At 37.5% G+C, this 21,966-nt stretch overlaps 2 protein-coding genes across 2 annotated transcripts in view; both read left to right on the top strand.

The window, feature by feature from the left end:
* LOC139119117 (dynein axonemal heavy chain 2-like) overlaps nt 1-12,537 on the top strand; it is a 78,657-nt gene extending 66,120 nt beyond the window's left edge. Inside the window, 12 exon segments of the mRNA XM_070682760.1 lie at nt 776-890; nt 1,792-1,882; nt 2,223-2,348; nt 2,988-3,179; nt 6,307-6,498; nt 7,080-7,264; nt 7,663-7,720; nt 8,205-8,486; nt 8,911-9,060; nt 9,559-9,735; nt 10,243-10,468; nt 11,194-12,537. Of these exon segments, the coding sequence (XP_070538861.1) occupies nt 776-890; nt 1,792-1,882; nt 2,223-2,348; nt 2,988-3,179; nt 6,307-6,498; nt 7,080-7,264; nt 7,663-7,720; nt 8,205-8,486; nt 8,911-9,060; nt 9,559-9,735; nt 10,243-10,468; nt 11,194-11,348 (1,949 nt within the window). The 3' untranslated portion in view covers nt 11,349-12,537.
* Nucleotides 12,538-14,348: 1,811 nt separating this feature from the next.
* Nucleotides 14,349-20,460, top strand: LOC139119105 (arginine and glutamate-rich protein 1-like). Its single transcript, XM_070682742.1, has 4 exons — nt 14,349-14,793; nt 16,558-16,783; nt 18,397-18,480; nt 19,401-20,460. The coding sequence occupies exons 1-4, from the start codon at nt 14,489-14,491 to the stop codon at nt 19,572-19,574; spliced, it is 789 nt and encodes a 262-aa protein (XP_070538843.1). The 5' UTR covers nt 14,349-14,488; the 3' UTR covers nt 19,575-20,460.
* Nucleotides 20,461-21,966: the final 1,506 nt, after the last annotated feature.

Consider the following 21,966-nt stretch of genomic DNA (forward strand, 5'->3'; position numbering starts at 1 on the left):
CACAAATTTCTAACATGGTTCAGCACTTCCATTATATAACAACGATTTGTACACATGTGTGGTAATAAACCCACCTGTATAGATTTTGAGGTCAACAGTGAATTTACAAAAAAAGTGCATCTTTCTACCTTTTTCAGCTCACACGAGATAAATTTGATCATGATGATTTTTCATGATGATATTTATAATATACTTGGAATTTCATACATGTAGCTCCTCAGTGTTCTTGAATTTATCAGGAATATACCCACGTTTCCATACTGTAGTAATTATGCTACTATACCGGTATGCCAATTGTGGCCAGTAGCTGTAACTTTTTTATGATTTTTTTGCAGTTTTTTTGTATGTCAATGGCAATTTCTTGCTCTACTTCCCATAATATGTTGAAACACCATTACTATTTAGTCTATCAGTACATCCTTTGTTTGTGTAAAATGCACTGTTATTGTTTATGTGTCAATTGCAGTCCGAACCAGAATTCATTTGTCAACAATAACATGCAGTCTACACATGTACTGGCTGAGTTGGCAAGCTGAATGCTGTGTATGTCAGCATGTTTTGGGTAGTAGAACATGAAACTATAGTTGACAATAGAACAAAAATAGCTGGAAAAAAATCATCAAAAGATACAATGGCATTGAATGGCATAGCAAACTTTGTAACATACATGTACTGTACATGTACTGTACATGTACTGTACATGTACTTGCTTATCATCTTGGAAAATGACAGAGTGTATTGATTTGCATGTTTTATTTTGTTTCTATGTAATCAGGTGAGTGGGACAATGCCTGCAATGAACTGCAGAGAATGCTGATAGTGAGATCAATCCGACCAGACAGAGTCTCTTTCTGTGTGACATCGTTCATTGTTAACAACTTGGGATCCAAGTAAGTGATTTGTGATGTGAAGTTAGGGATGAATCTGAGAGAAACGTTCAGAGGTTTATCTGATAATTTGTTGAATGAATCCCTCCACCACCAGCAATTGGTTTGCAGGTTCACTGTTTCCTGGGGGCAAATATGACCAGTCTGTTAAGAGGAAATGGGTTGACAAAGTAAAAGGGCCAGTCGGTGTAACACTTGACTTTTTTCACGATTTTTGTTTTGTATGTCAATTGCAAGTTCTTGTTTTACTTCCCAAAACATAATAAAATGCCTAATATTTAGCTTGCCAACACATCGTGTATACATCTTGAATGCACTGTTAAGGTTTACTTGTGAATTCTAGCCAGGACCAGAATTCACATGTCAGCAATAACAATGCAGTTTACACATGTACAGGCTGAGTTGACAAGCTGTATCACAGTAACTGTGTATCTTAACATGCTTGGGAAGTAGAACAAGAAACTGCACTTGACATTAAAAACAAAAGTAGTGAAAAAATCTTCAACAGATACAACTACTGACTGCTTAATAAGTAATCTTTCATCACATTAAATGCTGTTTTGTGTCAATGTTTGCTTTTAATTTTGATATGAGCATTAAAAAATGGGAAAACGTTGCCTGGTGGGTATAGTATGAGATCTGTGAAAATAGATTTCAAAAAACATGAGGAAAATGGCAAGATGGATAGAAAACTGGGGAGTAAAATGTATTATAAGTATTTACATCTGTTTGAAGAAAGATAGTGGAAAAGTTTGATAGGGGCATGACCTATGACTAAATCATTTTACCATCATGGTTTTGTGCTGTATGAGAATATCGTAATATTCATAAAGATGTACGTCCAAAAGTTGTGTCTACCAGCACAATGGCTCATCTCAATGACTTGTCCGTCTTTCCTTGACAGGTTTGTTGAACCACCTGTGCTGGACATGAAACAGGTTGTTGATGATTCCACAACAAAGACACCTCTCATCTTTGTCTTGTCAACTGGCGTGGTAAGTGGTGTTCAATCACAGTCAGTGATTTATGCTCTAAAGAAAATGCATTCCCTAATATAAAACAATAATTATGTCATCTACTGTATATGCTCAGTAGAGTATGCATGTACAATACAGAAACAGTCAACTTGTTTAGTGTGTATTTTTCGTCTGGTGTACAGTACATGTAATTCCAGAATTCCCATTCGATGCAGCAAATTGACCAAGTATTACGCAAAGTGTAGCAAATGCTAGAAGTGACAACAGCCGTTACCTGTATCAACCTTATAATTTGAGGACAAAGTCTTGTCATATGCCTCACTCATAATTCATTCATGTCTTGACTTTTTACACACAGGATCCTACCAGTTCCCTGTTGCAGTTAGCTGAGCAGACTGGCATGGCACATCGCTTCCATGCTCTCTCTCTTGGTCAAGGTCAGGCTCCCATAGCAACCAGAATGATCAAGGAAGGAGTCAGAGAGGTGACCATGCCTTTATTTGAAAAAAATCTTAAAATTTTCAAAGCTTTAGTTTACAGAGCAGTTTAGAAGTAGTAGGTCAGATTTTAGCAGTATGTGATTTCAAATTATAGTCAGTGGGAGAAAACATAAGTATCGGTAATATCAATATTAATACAGTATGTACCTCAAAATCAAAAGACTTAAATTCATACACAAACTTTCCAAAAGGAAATTTCAACCATTCCCTTTTAAAATCAACAATAACAATTCGGGGTCACCCTACAAAATTTGGTATAAGAGAAACAAAATAAATTTTCGATTTTCACAGAAATAAAGCCAGTGAAAACTTTACTCACTCCAAAGGCTTCAAATGATCCCAGCCCTCAAGTGTTAGAACAGAAGTATTTTGTAAAAGTTTGAGAGCCCAAATATCTGTCTCTTAGGTGCATTCTGTCTTAAAGACATTGACTGAAGAGGGCAAAATAAAGCCTTAAAAATAACCACTTTACCATGTTACCAGTCCTTGCTTCAAGTCAATCACTAGATCGGATTCATATTCTTGGAAGTGTATGTGAAAGGGCTAGTTACTACTGCTGATACCACTTCAGATGTTACATGTATGGATCACACAACTCAAATCTGAGTAATCCTACCTTACAGGGTAACTGGGTATTCTTGGCCAATTGTCACTTGTCACTCAGTTGGATGCCACAGCTGGACAAACTGGTGGAACAGTTACAAATCGAAGAGCCGCATCCAGACTTCCGTCTGTGGCTCAGCAGCAGTCCCCATCCAGAGTTCCCCATTTCCATCCTACAGGCCGGAATTAAGATGACCACTGAACCGCCAAAGGTAAGTGTGTTTTTTAGTCCCCACGGACACCGTCCGGGGGGACTTATAGGTTTGGTCATGTCCGTGCGTGTGTGCGTCCGTGCGTGCGTGTGTGCGTGTGTGTGTGCGTCCGTGCGTGCGTCCGTCCGTTCACGCAGATATCTCAGAGATGCAAGAAGCGATTTCATTCAAACTTGGTACAAGGATTACTTCATATGTCATACAGATGCACGTCGATTTGTTTTGTGATACAATCCAATATGGCCGCCAGGCGGCCATTTTATTACGATTTTTTCTTGTACAGAGCCATAACTCAGACATGTTTCAACCGATTTTATTCAAAGTTGGTACAAGGACATTGACCAATATCATAGATGTGCACGTCATTTTGTTTTGTGATACGATCCAATATGGCCGCCAGGCGGCCATTTTATTACGATTTTTTCATGTACAGAGCCATAACTCAGACATGTTTCAACCGATTTTATTCAAAGTTGGTACAAGGACATTGACCAATGTCATAGATATGCACGTCATTTTGTTTTGTGATACGATCCAATATGGCCGCCAGGCGGCCATTTTATTACGATTTTTTCATGTACAGAGCCATTTACTCAGACGTGTTTCAACCGATTCTATTCAAAGTTGGTACAAGGACATTGACCAATGTCATAGATATGCACATCAATTTGTTTTGTGATACGATCCAATATGGCCGCCAGGCGGCCATTTTATTACGATTTTTTCATGTACAGAGCCATAACTCAGACATGTTTCAACCGATTTTATCAAACGTTGGTACAAGGACATTGACCAATGTCATAGATATGCATGTCGATTTGTTTTGTGATACGATCCAATATGGCCGCCAGGCGGCCATTTTATTACAATTTTTTCATGTACAGAACCATAACTCAGACATGTTTTAACCGATTTTATTCAAAGTTTGTACAAGGACATTGACCAATGTCATAGATATGCATGTCAATTTGTTTTGTGATACGATCCAATATGGCTGCTGTGTGGCCATTTTGTTACGATTTTTTCATATGCAGAGGCATAACTCAGGCATATCTCAACCGATTTTATTCAAAGTTGGTACAAGGACATTGACCTACATGTATGTCTTACATATGTACGTTGATTTGTTATGTGATACGATCCAATATGGCCGCTAGGCAGCCATTTTATTACGATGTTTTCATGTACAGAGCAATAACTCAGACATGTTTCAATGGATTTTATTCAAAGTTGGTACAAGGAGATTGACTTATGTCATACATATGCATGTCAATTTGTTATGTGATACGATCCAGTATGGCTGCCTTGCGGCCATTTTGTTACGATTTTTTCATGTCGCGGGCCATAATACTCTAAGGCATATCTTAACCGATTTTATTCAAAGTTGGTACAAGAACATTAACCTATGTCATACATATGTATGTCAATTTGTTTCTTGATATGATCCAATATGGCTGCATGGCAGCCATTTTGTTACAATTTTTTCGTGTCCTTAGCCAAAACTTGGGCATGTCTCAACTAATTTTATTCACCGATTTTATTCAAACTTAGTACAAGGACATTGACCTATGTCATACATATGCACATTGATTTGTTTTATGATACAATCCAATATGGCCGCCGTGTGGCCATTTTTTTCTGATTTTTTCATGTCCGGAACCATAACTCAGACATGTATCAAGCAAATTTATTCAAAGTTGGTACAAGGACATTGACTTATTTATACATATGTATGTCGATTGGTTTCACGAGATGGTCCAATATGGCCACATGGTAGCAATTTTGTTATGGTTGTTTCATGTCGAGAGCCATAACTCTTGCAAGTCTCAACTGATCTTATTCAAAGTTGGTACATGTACATTGACTTACGTCATATATATACATGTTGATTTTTTAAACAGTAAGATCAAATATCGCTGCATGGCGGTGATTTTGTTACAACTTTCAGATGTACAGAGCCATAACTCAGACATATTTCCACCAGTATCATTCAAAGTTGGTACAAGGACATAGACCTGTTTCATACATATGCTCGTCAATTTGTTTCACGTCATGTAGCAGCAACATGTCAATTATTGAAGTTTCATAAGTAGGCTGATATGTCAAGAAATACGTACTGCATCAAATTCATGAAACTTTATACAGATGTTAACTGATGTTAAGGTCACATTGCTTTAACATTGAAAAAGACATTTATCAGTGTCATTTTAATTAATTTGTAATTGCATAAGTAATGAACTTTCCTAATTAGGGTGATATAGCCACAAATTAATACAACGTCAAATGTGATGAAACTTGATACAGATGTTGATCTCATAGTGTTGTAAATACTGCATCAAACTTTATGAAATATGGTACCAGTGATAATCTGTCAAGTGTTAGAATTGTATGCAAAAATGTTTTGCAACATCCTGTTGATTAATTCCTAGTTGACTCATTTTATGAACTTTAGGATGGTGGCCTACATTGGTTTTATGTTTTCATCACCATGGAACTCATTCTTGGCCATTGAGCGCCATCTGTATAAAAGTATTTTTCTCATAGATCTAATTAATGAAGAGGACTCTGTCCTCTTAGGACATGTAATCAAAGTACCCATTAACAAGTGGGGACTGTGTCATCAATGATGACTTGTTTCCACTTAATTCACACTGCCCATTTCTTTCAATTCAACATCTGTTTCAATAACCAGAAACTGAAACTGATAATGAAGCTGAAAATAGTGTAGTATATATTATCCTCAAAGTGTAAATTATAGGAATTGTTCATCTTTTAATTGTACCAATAAATAAAAAAATGTATTTAACCATTTGTCCCAAGAAGACACAACCAATCAGATAACTTCTCATACCATCATTGTCAATAACAGAATGAGCATATACTTCTTACAATCAAGTGATCATCTACCAATATGAGATTTGGTCTGTAGTCTTTTTGTTGCAGGTTATATTGCTAATTACATGTATACAGTTCCACAATTATTTTCAGTATTCAGAAGTCCACTGGCCAAGTGACATAGCCAATCAGCTTTTCTCAATACCACAGTTTGAAGTTCTGTACATCAGATACAGTTAGACATGTATCTGCACATATTACTCAACCCTTTTGTCTTGTGTTTTCTTACCAGGGACTGAAAGCCAACATGAAGCGTCTGTACCAGCTGATCACAGAGCAGCAGTTTGTCAGATGTCACAAACCAGAGAAGTACAAGAAACTGCTCTTTGCTCTGTGCTTCTTCCACAGTGTGCTCATCGAGAGACGTAAATTCCGTATGCTGGGTTGGAACATCATGTACGGATTCAACGATTCAGACTTTGAGGTGAGTGTCAAACAACACTATGTTGCTGCTATGTCATGGCTAAATGAAGTGTACAGTGTTTGAGTGTCTTGGTCATTACTACAGCATAAACACATGTGGATACATGTATTTTGGTCATAATTATATATATACAGTCACAACAACCCATGCAACAGAGTCATTCAATGTCATTTTCAGAAGAAGAGTGATATTTCAAAAGTGCCAGTTACAACCTACTTGCACTGACATGGCATTGAGCGAAAACAAAGTTAAAACCCTTTGAGCATCAAAGTCAATTTTTGTCGCCCTTATATGATGTACCTTAATCAATTTTTTCAAATTTTTGCCAAAATTGGGATGAAAAACTGTAGCCAATGAAAACATTATGTGTATTTGGTCCAAAATTATTACAAAATTTCAAAAAAAATTCATACAAATTGGTAAAATGTCACACTAATATTTTGGTGGGAAAAATTACCGCACTCAAAGGGTTAATACAAATTTTACAATTGCCACATATTAAGAATCATGCTATTGTCAGAAATACATTTCCCTGAGAAACTCACTCTATAAATTATTATTCTTCACAACTGTTTATTTAGGTTTCTGAGAATTTGTTGAGCATTTACCTGGATGAATATGATGAAACTCCATGGGACGCGTTGAAGTATCTGATAGCAGGCGTCAACTATGGTGGTCACGTCACTGATGATTTTGACAGACGTCTATTGACTACCTACATCAATGAATACTTCACTGATGCAGCGGTTGCTCAGCCATTTTACAAGTGAGTTGAAATGATGGAGTGTGATTTTCACTTTCTGACTAGGATAGTAGCGTCTGGCTGTCGATTGACCTTCTGATGACAGTGAACTTCCCAGCAAATGACAGTGTCTATCAAACTAATGACAGTTCTGTGTCAGTGCTGAAATGAGATATAAAAGTTTGATAGTCAGAATAATGTCCCTGAGATGCATTCTACCTAATAACCATGACATGAGAGAGTTGCTACCAGTATTGGTGAGGCTCAGGTTACCATAGCAATGATACTAGCAATACTTACTTGGTTGATGAAGTGCAACATCAGTTCTAAATGTTTGCTGTAAAATTTTGCAGGTCTGTGAAAAACTGAAAATTGTATTGTAACCATCCAGTACTGACAATTTCAACCATGCTTTGTTTCAGATTATCATCACTACCAACATACTACATTCCAAAAGATGGTCCATTACAGACATACAGAGTAAGTCACTGTGAAAGAAAGAATAAAATTTCTCAGAATGAGTCAATGTTACTTTCTTTAAGATGTGAGGCGATCATTTTTAGCAATACTTTTGTCCATCTTGAAATTTTGAAAATACCATGGCAACAAGTAAGGTCAGTATTGTGTCGTTTTCAGATCAGTGGGTTTCATGACTTCTAAAATAACTGATGCTAGTGTTGCCTTTAAACAGTGAGACTCTGATAATTGATGAAATTTTTTCAGTATTTTCATGTTGTACATAAACTACAATAACATGTTGTATTCTCATGCAAAATATACAGTATTCAACATGAATACTTCAGAAAGCAAAACTCAATATCAGTTCGCTTATTTGCTGTTGCTTATGCAAAATGCCATGAAAAAGTTATAGCTAATGACACAGTCAATGTGTCCTGGTAGTTTGATTTCCACCTGTGGTATGGTCACTACGACAGTTGCTGACAAACTGTTTTAACATTTTCAGGAGTACATCAGCATGTTACCCGGTGTGGACCATCCTGAGGCCTTCGGTCAGCATCCAAACGCCGACATAGCAAGTCAGATCACCGAGACCAGAACTCTCTTTGACACGCTGCTGTCACTGCAGCCACAAGTGACCGTCACACAGGGTGAGAGCCGCGAGAGTAAAGTGTTGAAGCTTGCTGCCGATGTCCTGGAGCGTATTCCGCCGGACATTGACTACGAAGGCACTGCCAAGATTCTCAAAGATGATCCCTCACCTTTGAATGTCGTACTCTTGCAAGAGGTACTGCACCCATAATATTTATATCCATGACTTCTTTCCGTGTTTGAATCTTTGCCAGCTGTGCCTTTCCAGATATCGTTTTGATAGGATAGGGTGATCGAATACAGGGAAATGATTACAGAGAAGTTTGAATAAAATACATCCACATGCCAAAAAAATAAAACATAAATGAGAAATATAACTACACATTACTTTAATGATATTTGTTTTTGTGAAATCTTAACACAGTGGATATTGATGTTTAATGTATGGTTATCACCTTTCTTGTGATCTGACATTTGAATCATCATTGCATAAATTTGCTGATGTGTTTTGTTGGATTCATATACAGGTACATTGTATGGCCTTCTTATAATGTATCACATTCATGACCTTGATCTTTGTTACTTGAAATGTTGATGTTATCATCATCTTTTGTCCACAGATTCAACGTTACAACTTCTTGCTGCGTAGGATTAGATCTTCGCTGGTGGATCTTGACAAGGGTATCAAGGGATTCGTTGTCATGTCTTCCGACTTGGAAGAAATCTTCAACTGCATCTATGACGCCAGAGTTCCTCCAACTTGGCAAAAGGTCAGTATATTCCAGAGTCAAAATGTAGAGAAAGTAATCTCTGTGTCCATGAAATATGTGCATATTAAATGTGCTTCATATTTTATGTATGGAATTGATTAATTTAAAAAATAAAGAAATGTAATGAAATCTTCATCGAATGTGCAACACTTTTATTTTCTGTAACACTTTTATTTTCTGTAGACTTCAAATTACAAAGATACCATAGATGTATATGAAATTCATAATTTTCTGTATTATTTGAAAAGTAATCCTATCTGTAAATTACAGTAGATGGATTTCTTTGTAAATCTGTAGCAGACAGTAGTGAATGCTGAGAGCAAAAGTTTCAGCAAATCTGTGATAGCTGGCTGAAGATTATGAGAATGTTTTATGTGGGAGAGTTTCCTCCATCTTGATGTTTAGGCCCTGCCTCATCTGAGCAACTGTGAATGTCCAGTACCATTCTTTAACCTTGAATTATGGATCCATTTATTCATTTTTATTGACTCTATGCAGGGTTACCCATCCAACAAGCCATTGGCAGCGTGGACCCGTGATCTGGTCCAGCGTGTTGATCAGTTTGAGAAGTGGGCAAGTACAGCCCATCCTCCCGTCATATTCTGGATGTCTGGCTTTACCTTCCCAACCGGATTCCTGACGGCTGTGCTGCAGACTGCCGCCAGACAGAACAATGTGAGTCAATGCATGCTTGTTGTCTTTCACATAGTTTTCGAATCACACATCAGAAAGTTGAATATTTTAGTTTTTGTCAATCTGAATAAAGAATGTGAAAAATAGTCTTGATGACCATAGACCCTGGAAGGGACCCTTTCCAATGGGACTATGGAATGACTGACAGCACCACTTTGCAGGAAAATATTGCCGGAGTAAACAAAAGCAGAAGAAATCAGTTTAAACCTTGTCTATTTAAAATTTGATATATGCATACCTAAACCTTTTTGATATAAGACTACCAGACTATGACACCTAATTATTTTTATGTGATCTGTGTTTTCTCCTATAAAAGTCTGAGAAAGCTAAGATAACCATTCCTGTATTTGTGAAAGTGTGAACTTTATACCAAAACAAGTACATTTTCTGTTTCAATATTCTGGCAGTATGGTGCAGAGGGCAACAATAGGATAGTAATAAATGGCAAACTATTGCAATTTAAAATGTCCTTGTTTTTGTTTGTGGCAGATTTCTGTTGACTCACTGTCGTGGGAGTTCATCGTCTCCACAGTGGATGACAACAACATTGTACAGCCACCCAAGGACGGTGTCTGGGTGAAGGGATTCTGTCTAGAGGGCGCTGGATGGGATAAAAAGAACGCCTGTCTGGTTGAGGCGGCACCCATGGAACTGGTCTGTTCAATGCCGACCATACACTTCAAGCCTGTTGAAAATAAGAAGAAGTCTGGAAAAGGTGAGAAAAAAATGAAGTTTTCTTTAACAAGCAGTTTAGAGAGTAGGTTTTAGAAATTTGTGGAAAAGAACAGGCTGAAATTTAGGCAGGTATTAATGTTAATTGTCTCAGTACAATGCTATACTCAAGAGTTATGGGACAGAGGTGCTTTACATACTTTCTTGATGATTTTCCAGTATGTTTGTAAGAATCAGGGCATTGCACTTTACCAGTCATTGATGTTGTATCTCTGAAAGGAGCAATTCTGACAAGGGCACAGTGTGATACTATACTATTTTACCTGTAATTATTATGTTAAATTAGTTCGCACCTCGGAAAGATTTGAAAGATTTAAACTTTTCTCAGGCAAACTTTCAACCATTCCCTTTCCACATCAAGAATAAAAATCAGGGGTCACTACTGTGCAAATTTTGGTTCTAGAGAAACAAATTACCTGATGTTTACCAATATCTGAAATATAAAATGGCGGCCATCTCTGTGTTATCTCTATGAGGGAAAATAAAATTCCCAATTTTCACAAAATTAAGCCACTGAACACTTTATTTACTCCATGAGCTTCAAAATGAACCCTAACAAGTGGTAGGCCAAAAGAATATTGTAAAAGTTTGAGAGTCCAAATATCTGTCCCCAAGGTGCATTCTACCTTAAACATTCTCTGTTATGCTATTTCTTACATGTAATTGTTGCACTAAACATTTTCTGTTGATGTCGTTTTCTTTCTCCAGGAATGTACAACTGCCCATGCTACTACTATCCGAACAGATCTGGCACCAGCGACAGAGCATCATTTGTGGTTGGAATCGACCTGAAAGCTGGTGCATTCACATCAGATCACTGGATCAAGAGAGGCACAGCCATACTCATGAGTTTGGATTATTAACCAGTTGTTCTATGGCAATGACTCGTGCACAATGCTGTTATCATTCACATTTTCTACCATGACACAATGTTTGTCGACAGGACATTTGTGAGGCAGCGTTTTGTTTTCTTTGTCTTTTCCTGGCACCATGTAAATAAACTTGTTTATATAAATGCATGAGAAAGATTTGAAGATAGTTTTGAGAGAAATAAAGATCTCATGTTGTACATACTTTGATATATGTAGTATTTTATATTAGGATATTGTGACAAAAAAACACAAAAGAATTTCTCATATGCATATCTGAAACAATGAAACTGTCATTTCCAAATGACTGAGTTCATAGTATTCAGTCACCCACTTTCACTTTAGATGCCATACAAAGAAAGATTGCCTTCAAAACTTTCCAGGTTGACTGACATTGTATAAGTTAAAATTCCTTACATGTGTCATTCACTATATATGGACATATGCAAATTTGAAGTGACAGTGGAAATTTCAAGCTGAGTGAAAGTACACATAACCATTCCATCCCAAGATATATGTTTTTATTGAACAGAACTGCACATTTACAGATTGTATAGCTATTGAAGTGCCCATATTAAGAGTATCTGCCGTCCTACAATATATCAGCATTGTTATGCTGAAGGAAGTTTTCATGACTACATTTCAAGTCTAGTTGAACTGTCGTTACTCCGTCTGTCTATATAATATTACATTTACTGAGCTGTACTGTTTGTACCCCAGCACTGATTTAATATAACGAACTATGGCTGTTCAAGCCTGACAATTCTCTGTTTACATGATTTTATTTCCCGATAACCTGGTAGTGTTTCTGTTTTTCTGTGGTTGAAATGAAAAAGCAAAGTCCAAGTTTTTTGTCAATATGGCAGTACTTCCGATTGTCAGTGTTGGACTAATATCAGACTGAGTCTCCACAAAATTGATCTTGCTATGTTTGTAAGGCCTTGCAGATGTTACCAGTAGAATTTTTCACAGAGATGCTTTGTGAGCTATAATATGAAACAGAGCTGACAGGGAAAGACAATGTATGAGAGTTACAGGGTTTACTGCTCATTTTAAAGTGCAAAGAGAGGGAAAAAAGTTTTGTAAAGAGATTCCTACCCATTGAAGTTAAATTATATATTGTACATTTGTGATTAGAGTTTATAACTTACTTGTGTTTTAAATGTATTGTATGTTTTTCACATTTTACACAGAAATTGTTTTGTTTTTGAAATAAAGGAATTTTGAAATTAGCAGCATTTGTTGAATGCCAAATTCATGGACACACTGGAAAAGATTTTGCAAACTAGATTTTAATTTAACCCTTTGAATGCTGTAATTTTTCCCACCAAAATTTTAGTGTAACATTTTACCAATATTTTATGAATTTTCTATATTTATTTTGATAATTTTGGAGCAAATGGATATCACATTTAATTAGCTACAGTTTTTTTATCAAAATTTTGGCAAAATCTGAAAAAATTTGACTGGAGTATATTTTGTAAAGGCGACAAAGATTGACTTTGGTGCTCAAAGGGTTAAAAGAATGAGTGAATGAATGAGTAGAGATGAATGCTTAAAGAATGGAATTTAAACACAAAAGGATAAGTATTGCATGTGTTTGTGGGGATCTCTTTTGCATAGGTATGGGGGATGTTGTAGACTTAAAGTAATTGTGCTGAATGATTTGAACTTTGTAGCCCAGTAATGGTAGATTTCAATCAGAGATCACAAAGTGCGCCTGGACAAAAGTGGCTGTATTTTTCGGTGTAGTCTACTTTGGTGTTGATATTCAAAGTTAGAAAGCCAACTTTTATAATGTTATTAACACGTATACCACCATGGTTTGTGCCAAATCCATACTTTCCAGTGATGATTTTTGAGCATTTTACAGGGCACTGGGGTGAAACAGACTTGTGGATGTTGACAGCCAAGACAAGGTGACTTGATTGGACTTTACCACTGTGTCCTTTACATGTGTATTTACATGTGCAATCTGCAGGCATGACCATGGTTATTGATCTTCAAGGTTTTAACAATTCTACATATTAGTCAAATCAAAAGCTCCCCTTCCATGCTTCATGGGAAATGCTGAAACACAATATTGCCACTATGTTTGTGGAAAGACTATAGCTCTATGCGGAAGATACAGTATGTGTTGTGCAAGTTAACAGTTTGTGTCTTGCAACTTTCAAACCTTTCAGAACAAGTGTTGGTAATAGATCACACCACACACTCATGCACACTGATGGTGGCATGAGATTGGCAGGACTGCAGGCAGGTTTGGTACATGGCTGACATCAGAAACTTAAAACATGCTGTAAAGTTATTAAGTTTCTTTTGATATGAAAATAATGTAACTTAGTTTTCTATGCTGGCAGTGAGGTCAAAAGTAGGAAATATTTCTGATCTCACCAGTCAATTTTTTTTTCATTGGCTTGAAAAAATTAAGTGTAAAAATTTAGAGGGGTAAATATAGTAGGAGAAAATAGTGTGTCGCCATGTTTTTTGCGAGAGACCTCGGATGAGATATAAATCGTTGTTTTATGCCCAACATATTAAACATTGACAGAATCAAACAGAAGTTGCGGGCATATATATTCTTGTAGGGATAATGCGTAAGTCATAAGGACATTCACAACGTTTAGGTTATACCTCATGTGAAACAGAGTTTTCATAGACCTATAAATCTCACTTTCAAGTCTTGAAGCATCCCCTCGCTATTCTCTCAGAACTGTGAGAAGATTAAATAAAACAAAAGTGAAGAAATTCCCACCGTAGAGGGTGCATCCAGACAGCTTTGCTCTATTCATTCTTGTGGGGTTTTTATTTATTGATATACGTAACAAGCTTGTCGTTTAAATTCAAAGTCTATAAATTTTCTTTTTAAAGACGATTTTTCGAAACAAAGAACGGAAGTGCTACGTGAGTATCGGTTCATATGTCATTAGTATTGTGTGTGAAAGGTCAGAGCGTGATATCATGCTGGACAAGTGCATTCTGGGATGCTAAAATTTTCCGTGACGTTGTTTATTCAATATTCTTGCAGCTCAGCACAGATAAAGCTGTTTGGAATCTCTGACACTCAGGCGGTATTCGTTGCGCGGTGTGGGGCAGATAATTCCATAAGTTGCTCGTATTATCGAAATTTGTTTATGAAGATGCCCAGATCAAGAAGCAGAAGCGGTTCTCCAAAGAGGAAACACCGAAACAAGCACAGATACCATCGTTCCAGATCGAGAGAAAGGGACAGAAAACGCACAAAGTCACGGTCCCGCTCAAGAGAGAGATCCTACAGATCGCGAGATCGTGATCGACGACGTACAAAGTCGCCCTCGCGAAGCCCGTCTCCAATGCTAGATATTTTCGGACGAGACGTGAGTCGAAGAAATGCACAGGAAGAGAAACAGAGACGCGAAGAGGAAGAAAAAAGAGCGGAAATTGAGCGACAAAGGAGGATGTAAGTCGTTACAATTCAAGCCAAGCCTGTACTGTTAGAAGTCATAAATTTTCAGAAACAATATGGCGTCGAATTGTGCAAGGAACGCTACTTTAGCCAAAATTGTCGGTATCCTCCCATTTTTTCGAAATGATTAATGTAATCGGGCAGTTAACTTCAGCAAATCAACACAACTGAAATTTTGTTGGAAGGGAGGGTTTACCAAAAGATGTAGTGTTAATTTTTGAATTTTCAGTGTGATGTTGCTGACCTTGAAGACTAATCGCCCCTCGGTTTTTTGCGATGTAAACAAAGTTACGTGAGCTTCTGTTTCACCTTTCGACCCATCATGTAGAAATTTTGATTTTTTTTAGCTTTATTTGCGGCAGGGTGTTGGCCCATAGAAATAAAAAAAAATCAATTTACAAAAAAAAAGACGAGAAATTGTTTTTTATCTCGCACCTCGACCTATTTGCTATCAAGGGAGCAGGTCACCTACCCCAGTAATTCACACCCTCTTGTCACTGGCTGTGGTCATCTGGACCCTGATGCTGTAGTCACTTCGCCCTCGTGTCGTCACACTTTTCCTGTCATATGACGACTTTAAATGCATCATGCAACTTGCCTAGGAGAATTTATGACAGTTCAGAGAAAATCTGCTTGCTTCAATCACGGTCCGAGAGACCGTGCTGCAATATTCAATAATTTGAGCCGTTTTGATAAGCAAAGTGTATGTGTGCACCATGGCCTAACACATGAGCGTTAGTGGTGCATTGGCCTTGTACAAGAATGCAGTGCAGCTTCCTTTAGACCATGGAAATTAATGGCACATGCTACAATCCTGGTGTCACTAGCTTCCACTAAAGCCCTTCAAAGTCCTATGAGCATCAAACAAAACTGACAATGTATTTTCCAGATAATGATGCATGTTTTTCTCCATATACCGAAGGAAAGGTACGAGGGGGTCAGTGTGACCAGGGCTGATACAAGGGTTGAAACAGTCGGGAGAAGCCGCTATCAACGTTTTAGGGATATTTTCCAATTGGCATCACAGAAAAGCCATGATGCATGGTGCTCACCATCTAATTGGGAATATCCAAGGCTATTACGACTGTTTCGTTGCAGGCTGCAACAATTGTAACCCCATGGCTGTGTGTTGGCTAATGTCATGTTGGTGGTTGTTGCAACTGCATAAAGGGCGACAATTCCCAAGTCAAAATATGCAAAAACTTTGTACTGTAGATCTGCTGTGTGGAGAAATGGTCACACAGACTGTGAATCTTCCCATACTTAATGGAATTTTACCAAAATCTTGCTTTGTGATTATAAGCAAGTCCTTCCATGTCAACCAAACAGCTGACATAGTAAACTGAAAATGACTGTTTAACATGTTACATTTGACAAAATCTCATCTTGTGTGGCAAGATGGCCGTGAATTTGAACAAAAATTTCAGTTGTAGTCATTAAAGTGTCATTTTTCAGCCCAAAGTACCACTGTCCACTATTCAGATGGTGTAGATGCAATTGCCTATGACAAGGAAGCAATACTGTTGTGACATTTCCATAATGTAAGGGAATGTTTACTGCCCATGTGACAAGTTTCTGCACACAGCATATCTGCTGTGCAAAATTCCTGCATATTTACTTCCTGTAGGAATTGAATCCCCTAGGACAGTGCAACAACAGCTGACACAACAGAAGCAGGGGCACTGCCACAGAGCAACAATTGTCACAAATTCTATCCTTAATGGAATTTGAAATGTTATTTCCTTACAAATGTTACAGACGACAGCAAGAAATGGAAGCCAAGCTGATAGAAGAGGAAGTTGCCAAAAGGGTGGAGGAAATGGTTGCAAAACGTGTGGAGGAAGAGCTTGAAAAACGCAAAGACGACATCGAGGCAGAAGTTCTGCGTCGTGTGGAGGAGGCAAAAAGAATTATGGAAAAACAAATGCTGGAAGAGCTTGAGAGACAAAGACAGGAGGAGTTGGCTGCTCAACGTGCCAAAGAGGTAAAGAATATTTTCAATGGGTTTTGCAGCAACTCTGGCAAATTTTTGTGTTGAAGTTAGGGCAGGAATAGTGCTAGCATTTTATTCTGACAAAGAATGTTCTTTTCTCAAGAACTTTTGATGGGGTGACACCATAAACTCTGACCTTTTTGAACTGTTCAACTTCATCATGGAGGAAATAATCTATGCAGTTTCTTCTATTGTAAGGAACTTTTTTGAACAGATGAATGTGCAGTAAGGGTGTACTTGTCACAGGGCATACTGTAGCTCGCTGAATTGTGTTTTTTGAAAGCAAAGATTTGCCAGAGTTGCATCTTGGAGGTAGCAGCTGGTCTCAAGCACCAAACCCATTTATCAAGAGAGAAAATATAAACTGGCAAAATTCATGACAGTTTGGATAATTTAACTGGTGTCCTCCATGGATCCCTTTGTAATCTGCCCAACAAGCTCTACAGCAATTGTCACATACTGATGTTTAGACTTAAGTCTGAACCTATGGTTACTTGAACTGTGCTAAAACCAGTTGCTTCTTAGTGCATAGTGTTGCTGCGTCCTCTTTTTACAGCACTGTAATGGATTTAGAGTGGCTTGACATGGACTTTGCGTGTTTGAAGTTTCGAAACTTCAAGATAATCCTACATTATCTGTGAAACGACAATTAAAAATGTGTTGTGCCTTTCAAGTTTCAATATGGAGGTGTAGTTATATGCCCTGCAGAACACTGCATTAATGATAGGAGCGAATGGTTAATTACACTCCCCATATGAAAACATCGTTTGGAGTACACCGGTTTCTAAATTACTGATTTGGTGGAGACCAGCTAATGCCATCCAAGTTCAGGGGAGATTGGTGGTTTTGCCAACAATCTGCAACAATTTTCTCCTTAGATTTCAATAGGAGCAGACCAGGCTGCATAAGGAAAGCCTTTGACATTTTTTTGGCAAGTCACGTTAACTTTTCTTTCCAGTAAAAGATATTAGCAAGAAATTGCACTTTTCAGTCCCGAACATTGACTACTAAAAATAGAACGTTTTTGGATCAAAGACAATCACAGCAGTATGGAATATAGCATGTTCTGCGCGAGCCGGTAGGACATGCGCTTTCACATTGGTAGGCAAGGAACATAACTGCTGCATAGACAATAATAAAGTAGGAAAATAAACAGTGAAGGGACGATAAAATAATGAAGAAGTAAGCTGTAGCTGTGTTGAAGATGCTGTATGTGTGGATTTGACTAAAGAAGGGAAAGGAGTTCGCTCTCTCTGTTGGATGCCAGGAAGGCCCAAGCATTTACTGAAGGTATTTATACTTTCAGTGTATTGAACTGAAAGTGGTTCTGTTTGGTACAGTACCAATGTAATATAATATCATGCTGAATATCACGCAGGTAACGTATGACGGTAAGGAGATGAATTATTATATTTGCACTCTAGTTATTGTGTACTTGTAGGCCAGTAATTTCCTTTTTCAGTATGTTGCTTTGCGTAAGTGTGATGCGTAATAATTGAGTATAAGTACTGTTAGCTAATGTTTATTTTTCTCTGGTACGTGAAGAACTGTCCCCTCAAGTGAATTCCCCTGTGATAACATTCTAACTTTGTTTCTTTTTCCAGGAGGAGGAACGTAAAAAAAGGGAGCAGCTCGAGAAAATAATGGAGGAAAATCAACGCAAAATCGAGGAAGCACAGAGGAAGCTGGTAAGAGCAGCATTTGTCCTCTTAGCAGGGTGCCATCTGTTTGTACTGATGGATGCTTTGTATGAGGTTCCATGGAGAGAAAAGACAAAAAAGCGTGCGTGTTGTGGCTGTTGATGTGTGTTTGACTTTTGTTTCGTTCATACTATGGAAATTTCTGTTCAATTTGTCTTTCACAAACGCCATGTTAATATTCACTTTCAGCAAGGTGTCCACTTAACTGCTTTTTGTTTTAAGCGTGTTCAAGGGAAACACCTTATTAACAACTCCGTCTTTATTGTACTAGGTAGGAATGGCATGAAATATTTTTTACATGTGATTCTTTCTTGAATTTAACTAAAAATTTCCCTCGCCGCTGTGAAGTCTGTATACACACAGGAAATTGATGACACATAGAAGAAAACAGCTGCCAAGAGAAAAATGCCACGAAATGCTGCGAAAAGTTCTGGTTTGCTAGATTCCGTAATGTATAATCCTCAGTGGCTACCTAGATAAATTGTTCAGACCTGCTTGCCAAGTTGTGTAAATAATTTTGCTGCTGCAGTTTGGAAAGGAAAATGGAAGGAAATAATATCACACCCCAATGGTTGTCTTATTTTCATTGACTATATACCCGGATGTTGCCTTGATTCTCAATTTTACAAAAGAATTGCTATACTCGGTGATGCTATCCCATGATTTCACCAAATTGTTAACTGTAGTGTCAGATCTGGAATGTTTTGAATTTTGAGCAAAGTTTCAGGTGAGATAAATTCACAGACTGCGTTTGAACAACATTGGTGCTCTTCGTGATCTATTGTGAAAACAGTAATTGTTGTGCAATGTATTCCCTGTCACATACTACCATGAAGTTGACGGTCGTCCATGTGAAGTGAAAATCTGAGTATTTCACGTATGTGTCTTCACTCTCTTTTCTCCTCAAGGCGGAAGAGCGCTTACAAATGGTTGAGGCTCAGCGCAAAATGGAAGAGGAGAGACTAGCTTTTGAGAAAGAGCAAAAAAGACGAATCAAACAAGAACAAGAAATGATTCTCAACAAAAAGAAAGCAAGACCAAAATTGTCGTTTGGTTTCAAAGCAAAAAGTGATGGACTCTAGTATTTCAAATGTGAATTCATGGACTATTGTAAAAGTGTTGTTCTTGGTAGAGGGTGAAAGGGCAAACGTGTCCTATCAGAAACAAGAAAGGAAAAGAGAACTTGTCGATATGGACGTATACTGCCCAAACCTGTTTGCAATGTACTTTGGTAGCAGAGAAGATACTAATTTCTTGTTGTGAGGCAGGGATGTGAAAATTTTTCAAGTTAAGCCAGAAATAATGCAAAAATTCTGTGGCGAAATTTTTGTGATGATAGTGAAATGCTGTTGAAGTCAGTATTTACGGTTTGGCTTAATGGATGTTCCAGATATTGACCATTTCAGTAACTTTCAGGAAACAAAATTCAGGAGCAAAGACTGAACTAAAGAAAGAGAAAAAATGTTGAAAAAAAATAATGAAACAGTAATAAACTTTAGTTGTTAAGGCAGCTTTTGAAAAACAGAAGTTCAATTGTTCTTGTGTATCTAGTGCTAGTTCTGATTTATGTTGTAAACAGTCATTTGCCGTGACCAAAATATTACCATCCAAAGACGCTGCCGTATCCATTCCTGGCATGCTAACATTTGTACATAGCCGTGTTATTTCATTGGGTCATACAATATTAATAGGTCATGCAAATTATTTTATGCCAAATCCAGGTAAGTCTTAATCACCAAGGAAAGAAATTCTATGCAAGCAATGCCATGACTGCATGAAGAGACAGGGTTTTTGGGTGGTCATATTTCAAAAAGGTTTTGGGGGGGAATCTCAAAATTTGGGATTTTTTAAAACTAGATTTAGCTCCAGAGATGTTTATTACTGTAAATATGTTGATATGATCGTTTTACAATTTCAAAATTAGTGTTAGATATACAAGGATGATGAAATAAAATGCTCAAAATGTTACATGGGTGTCATTGGTTTTTGTTTACACATTCACAAACACGTTTTATCTATACACACTCAACCCTGATGTCTATCTCAATGCATTCTTTGGTCTCTTTAGGTGTTTATAAGTCATTTACAGTGGCACTTTCAATTGCAATAAGGCCAGAAAGAAAAAATAAAATGTCCATTTGAATCGCCACTTCTACTTTGCCCAATTTGGAAATTTTTTTTGATTTTCGGCAAATTCATACTACTGCATTGCAGATACTTTAATACCGCCACTGATGGCGCCCTACACTTCGTCATGTTTTCTCGCGCATGTGGGATTTTGAATGAGACTTCCAATGTGTCTTCACTAAGCTCTGTCAATACGTTGCCACAGAGTTTTGCAAATCACAACACAAACTGGGTCAATTTTTGGCTTAAATTTCTCCGTTTTGTCATGGTCAGTACGCCATGACTATTAATTGGCCATCAAAAAAAATTTTCGCTCACTGCTCCTAAACCTTGGTCCAAAACATCCGATGAACAGAAATTTTTTTTTCTCTGGCCTTGTGGACAAAAATCACATGTTATCATCTAAGGAAAGATTTTTCTGAGTAATAAGTATTGCTGATGACCTCTGCTTTGAATGTGCCTCAATGAAAAATGTGAGACTCTTTGAATGTGCCTCAATGAAAAATGTGAGATGCAGAACTATCAGAGTGACTTACATATAGGGAAGTTGTACTGTATGTCACATTGAAATTGCATTTTTTTGTCCTAATTTGTTCTCTGAGATGGGAGGTAGTGCACTGGCTGTTATTTTTGATACAGTTTCTAGTACTGTTGGAAAAGTGCCTCAAAGGGAATATACAATACCTGGCATTCATATCAATGATACATGTATGCCCAATATCATTGTTGACAACAGCTAGAGCTCAATTGTCAACTATGCTGTACAATTTTTCAGCATGTGATGTGTCAGGGAATGTCAGTTCTTTGTATTCATAGACCAGAACAACATATAACTTGCCTCATTAAAATATTTAAAAAGTTGCCAAATAGTGCACTGACCCATCTTCACCAGTCCATGAGGTAATTGCAGTCTGTACACTCCGAAGGCCTTCAATTTAAAACTGCCTTGAACATGAATCCTGGAAAATTGGTAATCTACCCACAATTATCAAAAATTACAAGATCGCTGTATTGTAAAAATGATATCTAGACCACAAAAGGTCCTTGAAAATTGCTGGAAAAGTCCCAGAATTCTTGGTGACCTTTGGTGTTAGGGACCTTGCTTTGTTGTTTGAGCCCCATCTCCCGACATTTCCATTCTCTGAGATGTGATTGCCAGCTGAAAAAGCGTTTAACCAGCAGCAAGACTATAGTGTTATCCAAGTACACCACATTAATATTTTGTCACATTGCCTATTACAGGGTAAATGAAAGCAATTTACTCTTGTCTCTCCTTCTGTCATGCATCTCCCTCCCTCCCTTCTGTGCACCGCTGAATATCCTTTGACTGTAGAATTGGTCCTGCTG

The sequence above is a fragment of the Ptychodera flava genome, chromosome 19 (genome assembly GCF_041260155.1).
Source record: "Ptychodera flava strain L36383 chromosome 19, AS_Pfla_20210202, whole genome shotgun sequence".
Taxonomy (NCBI): Eukaryota; Metazoa; Hemichordata; class Enteropneusta; family Ptychoderidae; genus Ptychodera; species Ptychodera flava.

Excerpts from the sequence above, each read along its gene's own strand:
- LOC139119105 (XM_070682742.1), top strand. The coding sequence starts at position 14,489 with ATGAAGATGCCCAGATCAAGAAGCAGAAGCGGTTCTCCAAAGAGGAAA. Across the intron at positions 14,794-16,557 it reads ATTGAGCGACAAAGGAGGAT|ACGACAGCAAGAAATGGAAG; the intron begins GTAAGTCGTTAC and ends CAAATGTTACAG. Across the intron at positions 18,481-19,400 it reads AGGAAGCACAGAGGAAGCTG|GCGGAAGAGCGCTTACAAAT; the intron begins GTAAGAGCAGCA and ends TTTCTCCTCAAG.